This window comes from Grampus griseus, assembly GCF_964374135.1.
Source record: "Grampus griseus genome assembly, chromosome: 1".
NCBI lineage: Eukaryota > Metazoa > Chordata > Mammalia > Artiodactyla > Delphinidae > Grampus > Grampus griseus.
In genome coordinates, this window is record NC_139017.1 from 164,522,374 (window position 1) to 164,531,866 (window position 9,493).

General features: G+C 53.6%; 2 protein-coding genes across 2 annotated transcripts in view; one reads left to right on the forward strand and one right to left on the reverse strand.

Moving 5' to 3' along the window:
• STPG1 (sperm tail PG-rich repeat containing 1) overlaps window positions 1-3,993 on the forward strand; it is a gene marked incomplete at its 3' end in the record, with an annotated part of 51,099 nt that extends 47,106 nt beyond the window's left edge. The window contains exons 9-10 of the mRNA XM_082653158.1: window positions 1,935-2,134; window positions 3,917-3,993. Of these exons, the coding sequence (XP_082509284.1) occupies window positions 1,935-2,134; window positions 3,917-3,993 (277 nt within the window). The remainder of the gene's footprint in view (window positions 1-1,934; window positions 2,135-3,916) is intronic.
• LOC309832950 (large ribosomal subunit protein uL5-like) overlaps window positions 1-9,493 on the reverse strand; it is a 480,093-nt gene that overhangs the window by 185,809 nt on the left and 284,791 nt on the right. The gene's annotated exons all lie outside the window — the stretch shown is intronic.

The window sequence follows — 9,493 nt, forward strand, 5'->3', positions numbered from 1 at the left end:
TTCTGAGGGTGCTCTGAAGGGGTGTTGCAGCCGGAACAAGGAGACGCCAGCTTTTATTTGTAAGGGGAGAGTGGTGGATCACACACTGTAACTAGTTCTTCCACGCAGACTGGAGGGAAAAAAAGGAGGCAACGTTTTTCCCCCATTTTCCTGTGGGCACCTTTATCCTAAATATATACATCCAAGCCAGCTGTTCCTCCATCCCAAGACGTGAGCCTCTCGCAGGTTTACGATGGCTGCCAGCAGCCTCCGCTGGCAGTGGGAGTGTCCACCCTGCCCCAAGATAACTCTGGTGAGAGGCCCCCTAACCTCACTTTCCTGAGGCTCCGTTGCCCGTCCAGGCAGCGGATGGTGGTGCTGCAAGGGATCGTAGTAATAACACAACTGCTTTTACTGAGGACTTACTGTGTTCGGACGCTCTGCTAGGCACCTTACATAGCTTTTCTCCAGTCATCAACCCGCATATAAGGAGTGAGTGTTACTACTCCTTGTTGCCAGGAACAGAGAGGTCCAGGGACTTGGCTGCCCGGTATTCAGACTCAGGTCTGTGTGACTCTAAAACTCGAAAATTCTCCTCTGCCACAATGCCCTCCCCATCTTGCTAGTCACCAAGACTTGAGTTCCAGTGCTGGCATTACCATGAACTTGCTCTGTGACACTGGGTGACTCACTTTCTCTCTCTGGGCACCAACTTCTTAAGCAAAATAAGGATGTTGGATAAGACATCTCTAGGACTCCTCTAGCTCTCCGAGTCTAAGAATGCCTCTGCTTCAGAAGGTGTTGGCCAAAGGGCAGCAGAGTTCCAGTGGCTGGGCATCCCAGTTCCCTCCTCTGTTTGGATGGGTTGGCTTTGAGCTGTGGTGAGTCTCCTGGGGCCATTCAAGGTTCTGAGAAATCTCTCTTTCATTTTGGTGAAAGACCTTAGAAGAAGCTTCAGATGTGAGGCAGAAGTGGGCAGCCCTTCTATTGCATGGCCAGGAGGGTAGGACATTTCCTGTTAACAATCCCAGGATTCCTGGGCAACCCAGCGGACCTCTCTGAATCAAGGCCAGATGGGAGGTCACAGCTGGAAGGGACCTCAGAGGTCGTCATATCCAACCCCCTCATTTTACAGATGGGGAGACTGAGTCCCAGAGTGAATTAGTAACAGAGTGAGGGCTCGAATACAGGTTCTCTCTTTCATTTATTCTCTCGAGAACAGGCTTAAAAGACTCCCTTTCCTGAAGGGGGGAAGACAGACCTGAAAACAACTGCAATCTAAGTGGTGATCGTTATTCAGAGGTCTCTTGACTTCCAGCCCAGTATTTTTCCACTCCTACCTCCTGCCTTGCCAAAAACATGTTTAATAAGTTTCTGAGATGTCAGTGCTAGAATGGCCTCTAAAGATCTACTAGTCTCGGGATGGCAAATCCTTGGAATTTGGGATTCCTCTTCCCATTTCCTGGCCATGGCAGACATCACAAGTGTCTCACCATTGCTCTTCCCATAGAGCCCAAACGAGGCCTTAGTTCTTTACATGGAGCTCCAGCCAGGCACTACCAAGCGATCAGAGTTGGCACATGGCATCGATGTCTTCTGCCATTCCTGATTAGCTCAACGACATCCGTCATCCACAACGACAAATGTACTGGCTCTCACTTTGCGCTGGGCCCTGTCCTGACTACCGTGTTTTAGGTGTGTCATCTCCTTTAACCCTGAAAATAAGCCTACAGGGTAGGTACCGTTATGACTGCCCTTGTGCAGGCGAGAAGACCGGGGTCCAGGGTCCCCAGATCACTAGCAGTGGAGCCGGAAGAGGAAATAGGTCTCCCAGTGCCTCGTCCAGTCCTCTTGCAGATGGCTGGGCACTGGGCAGGTCCTGGCTATGTCGAAAAACTGTCATTTCTCCAATAGACTGATTTAGGGACATCTTCCCATTTTTGTCTTTTCTGAAGGAGAAACCCCATCCTAACTTTCTCTGCCCAGCCTTTGCCTCTGCCCCCGAAGCCGCCTCTTCCAGGCCCTGGGCAGTATGAGATCGTGGACTACACGGGGCCCCCCAAGCACTTCGTCTCCAGTGCATCCTTCGTGTCCAACACCAGCCGGTGGACAGTGGCGCCGTCCCAGCCAGGCCTGCCCGGCTCGCCTGGCCCAGGTCAGAGGATTGCTTTCAGTGATTGTAAAAACCAAACCTGGAATTGTTTGTCATTCCTGGGCCATCAAATACCACTGATTTATAGGCTGTTTGCCAAACAGTTTACAGGGGTTAGAGTGGATCTAGAAGACTTTTCGGCTTATACTGTCAGAGTATGAAAGGTGGGTTTTTGTTTTTTTTTTTAATTTATTTTTTTAAGGTGAAAGGGCTCTTAGAGATGATCCAGGTCAGGGATTTATAACTGAGGACCATGAATGTTTCAAGAGACACAAAGCTGGGCTCCAGGAGGTCTGTGACCCTGAAATCGTCTGCAAATTTGGAACGTGCAGATATTATTTTCTGTGGAAAAGAGCCACAGCTTTTGTCTAAAAAGTTCATGTTCTTAAGAATGTTTAAATCGTAGGTCTAGTCTGGCGGGGTCACCTCCCAGATGGGGAAGGCCCAGAGAGCAAGGTGTCATAGCCCTGCAGAGGGTGAGCGGAGGGCAGAGGCCGAGACTCTCTCGCCTCGACGCCTTGTCTGTCATGAAATAAAACAGGGCTCCACCCGAGCCGCTGTTTCAAGCCATATAGTTACCCCCAGGATCTGCCTGAGAGCTGATAGTCTGAGGGACTTGTTCCAGGGGGTGGTCCCTGCACTCCCCTGCCTACTTGGAGCCCCTAGCTATTTACCACCCCCGACACTGGCCAGAGTTTATGGCATTGGGGAATGACAGGTGCGCTGATGGGCTGGTGGCGTGGGAGGGGGAAGGCAAGAGCTGAGGTGGCCAGCAGGCCTGTGAAAGTCAGGCTCTCAATGAGCATCGCTGATGCTCCCACCCTGCGGAGGCAAAGATGACTGAGGCTCAGTGCTGGCCCCCGAGGCGTCCCCTTCCCTCCACACACACAGGTGAGTAACATGTAAGGTAGGCGGGAGAGGGAGAATATCATCCTCATGGCTCTGTCCTTGGAAACGTAGTGATAAGCCAATAAGATGGCACAGGTTTGACCTACGGGTCATCTGGTCAGTCCAGGCAGAACTCAGCTTGGTCCCGCAAATGTACGAATGCCCCATGGAGTGGTGGGGCCAGGACCCCAGAGACCAGCCGGATCCTCGTCTGACCCTGTTTGGCCCAGTCCTCCAGGAGCTTTCTCCAAGCATCTTCTCCATGCGGGCACCTGGAGAGCAGGTGCAGGCCAGGGCCTGCTGCTGTGATCACCTAGGCCAAGGTGGGCTTCCCTGAGGGCCTCCCAGAGTAAGTACATGCAAACACCTGCCTTCTTGGCTTCCAGTGGGCGCAGATCTACCTGGACACCTCAGCAGCTTCCTGAGGGTGTACCGGAGGCCGTGCGTGGCCCTCGTGAACAAATCAGCATCAGCGTGAGAGTTTCCAGCCACCCCAGGTTGTGGTTCCCAAGCCCTGCGTGGTCCTGGCCGCTACTGTGATGGCTTTCAGTTTTCCCGAAATTTCTGAACTAAATCAAAGCAAACCCTCATTAAGCTGACACCTTGCTTCTGTAAGAGTGTTGCTCTATTCATTTCTTTTCAAATTTCCTACAAAACTCTTTTGTAAATTTCCTTCTGTTAAAAAAGTTAGTGAGTTGAAGAAGGTGGGCAGCCGGAGTTCGAGTCCCGCCTGGGCCAGTTCAGAGCCGGATGACCTAGGCCCAGTCCCTCCCTCCCTGACTCCCCACATGTCAGGTGCAGGGGTCCCGCCGGCCTCACCCGCTCCAACGCCGAGTGCCAGGACCTTGAGAATTGGCCTTTTCTCTCTCAACACTGTCTCTCTCTCTCCTCTCACAGCCACATACAAGCCGGAATTCCCCGGAAAGCAGTCCTTTCTCTACAATGAGGACAAGAAATGGATCCCAGTGTTGTAGTCACCTCATCCGAGCTCAAGGAGACCCCCCCGGCCACCAGCTGTCACCCCAGGCACCCCGGACGGTCATTCAGAGAGCGCCCATCTCGTGTGTGACGGCTGATGACTTGGGACGTCCTTGCCCCCTGCCTGGTGTTACAGCTGGCCTGCCGTGCTTGTCCTTGTCCTGAGCTGCCCCCTGGAGCGTGGACCCCCACCCCACAGACCCCCGTGGATTCCTGAGCAGACAGAGCCCCCCGGGTTACTTGGCCACGTGCCCTCCGGCCTGGCTCGGCCCGCCTGCCCTCAGCCCTCAGAGCTCGTGCAGCTCAGGATCCAGGAGGTGGTGGCCGATGGCAGATGCCCCGTCTGGAAGCCTGCTGCTGAGCCAGGGCTCTGGGGCCACAGGGTGGGCAGCGCAAGGCCGCGGCCCCGGCACACTCCCATGCTCTGGCCTTGACCTCCAGACTCCTCCCGGAGTTCCAGGAGCCGGGAAGGCCCACAGGCACTGTGAGAGGGACCTGAAGGGGTTGCCTTGCCCTCGCCCCCAGCTCAGCCTCGTGTCTCGCCCTAGGAAGAGCATGGCAGCGTCACCATGGTCACGTGAGCTCATCACCCACTTTCAGGAGAGGGCTCCACATCCGTTTGTTGGCTCCGCGCACAAAGGGCAGATGTGGGCAGGACCCTCTGGGGCCAGAGCCCTGGGCACAGCGGTTCTGAGGGGCGCCTGCAGGTTCTTACTTTTGCCCGGCCTTTCCCCTTCCCTGGCCTGGTCTCCGTCCCTCCCACCTCATGCTCAAGTCCAATATGATCTTTAATGGATCCTTTCTGGCCTGCCAAGTTGGTCCCCCTCAGCAAGAGGATGAGATTCTCAAAGAACCAAGAGGAACTGCAGCTAACCACACATCCCCTCCTTCCCCAGCTCTCCACGTGTCTTGGGCTTTTGTAAGTGGAAGCCTCTTGCGCCGCCTCCCTCCCCTCCGCGTGTCCCTCCCTTGCCCTTGGCTTTCTCCTTTGACTTTCCTCCGTGACTGTTAGTCCAGAACTGGCCGCTGACTGCCTCTCCCTTCAGGGAGGGGCGGGTGAGGGAGAGGGAGGGAGAAGGATGGCACAACGGGTCCAGTTATACAGAGTTCTCATTTCTCACAAAAGCTGGCCTTGTTGTGAACCTCATATTCCCGCAAGTGCCCCACTGCTTTGGGATGAGCGGGAGGCAGCCTGGAGCATGGCGCCAAGAGCGACCAAGGTCTGGACCTAAAGGTGGACACCTTGTGCTGAGTCTGCTCAGGCCCTTAGCTTCTCCTAGAGGTCAAGAGTCGGATCCGAATTTGGAGGTTCAAGGTCAAGCACTTCCACGGTTGGGTGGGCAAGGCAAGGGAGCAAAACAGGTGAGGCGAGAGGAGGTCCAGGAGCTGAGGAGGCTGCCCATCTAAAGGCCAGCTACCTATTGCCAGATCTGCAGATTTTTCAAAAGAACCTGGGAAATTTTAAAATGTGAAACTTCTTGATTGGAGATGTTAACAACCATATTTCAATTAAAAACTTTTTGTTCGGGCTAAAGGAGACTCTTCTGCTAACCATCAATTGTCCACTTCGGCGCTAGAAATTCTGGAAGACCCCTTTAAGGCTGACACTTGAAGCTGCACGTTTCTTTGAACCCAGACTCTTGACAATAGGGCCAGACCTGAAGGCCTTGGCTTTTAGGTCCCTCTGACCCTAGGAGACCTTAGCAGGCCACTGGGCTGGAAGCAGCCGGCCCTGGGATCACTGCAGGCAGAGGCTGGCGGGACTGCATAGAAAACAAGACAGGCCGCTCCTCCCTGGGGCAGCTGGGCTGAGCACCAGCAGGTGGGGTCTGTCTCTATAGAAACCCCTCCAAGTGGGGTCAGGAAAGTGGAGAGTCTGGGAAGAGGATGGCCGGGCTGCTCTTGGCCAGCCGGAATCGGGGTATTCCATAGAAGACACGGCTGGAGCTGAGGCCCTGAGCTCAGAGGGTCCGTCTGGGTTGTACCCAGCCTCTCTGAAGATGTCATAGGCTGCTCACAGCCCTGTCCAGCCCTGTGGTTCTCAAGCCCCATCTGTATGGTAGGATCACTTGGGGAGCTGTTATAGAGACTGCCCAGGCCCGACCCTCGAAGTTCTGATCTGAGGTAGGGTCTGGGCAGTGGTATCTTTATTAACATTCTTGGTGTGATTGCAAAGTGTCTAGTTAGGGTTAGGATGTACTGATAGTATTTTCCTAAATTCAATGTGCATACAAATCACTTGGAGATCTTATTAAAAGATCTCGGGTGGGGCCCGAGAGTCTACATATTTTTTCTTTTTTTTTTTAAATCGAGATATAATTGAAGTAGAACATTGTATTGGTTTTAGGTGTGTTTCTAACAAGCTCCCAGGTGAAGCTGATGCTGCTGGCCCATGGACCACACTTAGAGCAGCAAAGGTCTAGTAAACACACCTGATTGTGGAGCTCTTCATCTGGCTCTCCGTGTGTTCATCCAACTGCCTGTCAACCTATTTAGCCTTCCCTCCCTCCCTCCTTCTTTCTCCTCATTATTTGTTCATTCCCTCACTCCTGTGTTCCTCATCCATCCTTTTCTCCCCTCACTCACTCGCTGTCTACCGTGCAAAGCTACCTGCAGGCAGGGGATGGCAATTCCTCCAGCCACCAGCTGCGTTTGTAGTGACCCCCGTTTGGAAAGGACTTACCTTCACTCCTTTCACCTTTCCACTCTTTGAAGAAGGACAACCCCGGCATGGCTGCTGTCGGGCTCAGGAGCCGCCCTTTGCTCCCCGACCTTCTCTGAGGGCAGGACAGAATTTCCTCAAGCCTTTCAGAGCTCTCTTTGCTTGAGGTCCAAATGGCCTTCCTAGCCGTAGACGGCCTCATCTGTTGTCTGCTCATGTGGAGGGGAGAGAAGCGGGCCCTGGCATCTTGGCTGGAGGCCGTGGGTGGAGGTGGATGTGGAGCTGCAGGCCCCACCCCTGAGCTCGGCGGCAGGCTTTGCACTGGTCCCCATAGTTCCCTGTGTGCATCAGTCCAGCCAGACACTGGCAGGTTGCAAAGGCAGCAAGGCCTATGGAACGACGGCCATAGAGCAGTGGTTCTCGACCTTGAGTGCACATTGTAACCACCTGGGGGGCTTTAAAAGCACTGAGGTCTGGGCCCCAACCCCAGAAATTCTGATTTAATTGCTGCAGGGTGTGGTCTGGGCAGTGGGGATGAAAGCTGCCTAGGTGATTCCCACGTGCGATCAAGGTTGAGAAGATCGCCTTCCTGCTTCTGGAGGCTCTGGAAGGAAACGAACAGACGCGGAACACCTCTGCGTACCTGGCCGCGTGCTGATACTCTGCATCCGCTCTGCCATTTCACCCTCACGCGGCACCCAGGGGGACGTAGCAGCGAGGCCCGGAGTGGGCAGAGCAGCTCTGCGTGCTCCACGGGGTCACTCCAGCAGTGCCGGGCAAGCTGTATTGGAGTCAGAGCCACAGGAAACATCAGTAATACTGACCCTCACGTCAAAGTTTTGATATGTTATCATGTTTTTTTGCCCTTAATTTCAAAAAGCATCGCATTGGACTGTGACTTAACTTGGTTACTGAGCTCTTTGGCTCCTCTTAATTTTGTGCCTGAGGCTAGGGCCTCTCTTGCCTGACCTGAGTCCTGGCCACAGGGCCTTGAGAATTAGGACTCTAGACCTCCTGTCAGAGCCGGAAGGCCCTTGGAGACATCCACGGTCTTCATACTTCTTTTTTTTAAGTTTAGTTCAGACAAAAGTTAATACGAGAAATCTTAGTGTGTAAACGAAGGAAAGCAGAGCTGCTATGACTGAGTCTGGGGAGGATGCCTAAGGGCTGCCTGCTGTCTCCTCCCCCACATTGTAGGGGCCTTTGAGACCCACCAGTGAACCATGGGGCTCCAAAGATGATAGCTACCCAATGACCCATTTTACAGCCAAAGAAGCTGAGGACTAGAGCTGGTGGTGTGCTGGTAAGCCAGAAGGGCCGAGGGAGGGAGGAAGCTCTGATTTGCCATTTGTTCTCTAGGGAAAATAAGGCCTTGACTTGTAGCATTTGTCAATTCCTGCGGTGTAAACACTCCCTCCAACATACCGACAGGACGTCACTGACCTCAGAGTCGGGGAGAGACGGCTGGATCGCGTCTGTGAGTGGGTAGGAGCCGGCAACAGGAAAAATGAGTTGGTCGAGAGCATGGAGGCAGAACTGGCAGGAGAGTGTGGTCACACGGCTCCCGGCCCTGGGTTCTGCCCACTGCCCCAGCTGTGAGGTCCTTGGCAAGGGCATCCTGGGACTTCTTCCCCTCCAGAGTCAGTGATCCCGACGTCATAACGTTCAGCCTGTGGGACCACGCAGGACAGGCCACACAGGACAGGCCACACAGGACAGCCTGCACAGGACAGGCCACACAGGACAGGCCGCACAGGACGGGCCACACAGGATGGGCCGCACAGGACGGGCCACACAGGACGGGCCACACAGGATGGGCCACACAGGATGGGCCGCACAGGACGGGCCACACAGGACGGGCCACACAGGACGGGCCGCACAGGACGGGCCGCACAGGACAGGCCGGGCGTCAGGACTCGGCCGCCTTCCATGGCGGCACCTCTGCTTCACCAGGGCCCAGCACTTACCAGCACCCTTCAAGTTCGAGGCAAACCACTTACAGGATAGAGAAGGAGAGAGGCCTTGTTTACTTTCACCCTCTCCTTCTGGAAGACTTTCACAAAAGGAACTAGTGTAGCATTTGAAGTAATACATACGTAGAATTTTATTACTAAATACCATACGAGTATACAAAATGCATAACTGAACAACAGCTAAAAAAAAATCCAAGAAATGTGAAATACACATTTTTTGAAATGATAAAAACATATCCATGAAAAATATAAAATGTTGCATATATATACAATATATACTTATATATATATAAAACATAAATGAAAATTGTAAATAAGAAATGTATACAGTAGTGAGCAGGCATGGCGGTCGTTTTACACCGAGGCCACTTCGCTCCAGTCGGCCGGCTCTGACTGCTGTCTGGTGTTGAGGAAGTACATCTATGAGGAGAGTATATCCGCTACAGTGTCTTTCAAAAGTCATTTGCACTAGAAATCAAGTGTTTTCAAGTTAACAACTGACCAAAGGGTGAGGACTCATTGGTCTGAAGTTGATGGAAGAGTCAAGAACGGGAAGAGTGAAGTCAGCTTGGGGAGACAGGGCCCACCTCCCCCATCCGAACGGCAGCCCGCAGGAGAGGGGCTGTAGAGAAGGTCTTCCGAGGAGGAAACAGCCTGCTGGGCTTGTTAACCAACATGACACTGTCTCTGGCTGGGCAGGCCCTGGCCGGAAGTTCAGAGAATAGATTCAAGCACGAGATGAGGGTTCGGATCAGGACACCTCCCAGGTCCCTTCCTGGCCTTGACGTCTGTGGGTCTGTGACTTGAGGGCCTCTTCCCTCAGGGAAGGCATTCAAGTAACAGCACTGAGGCATGCGGAGA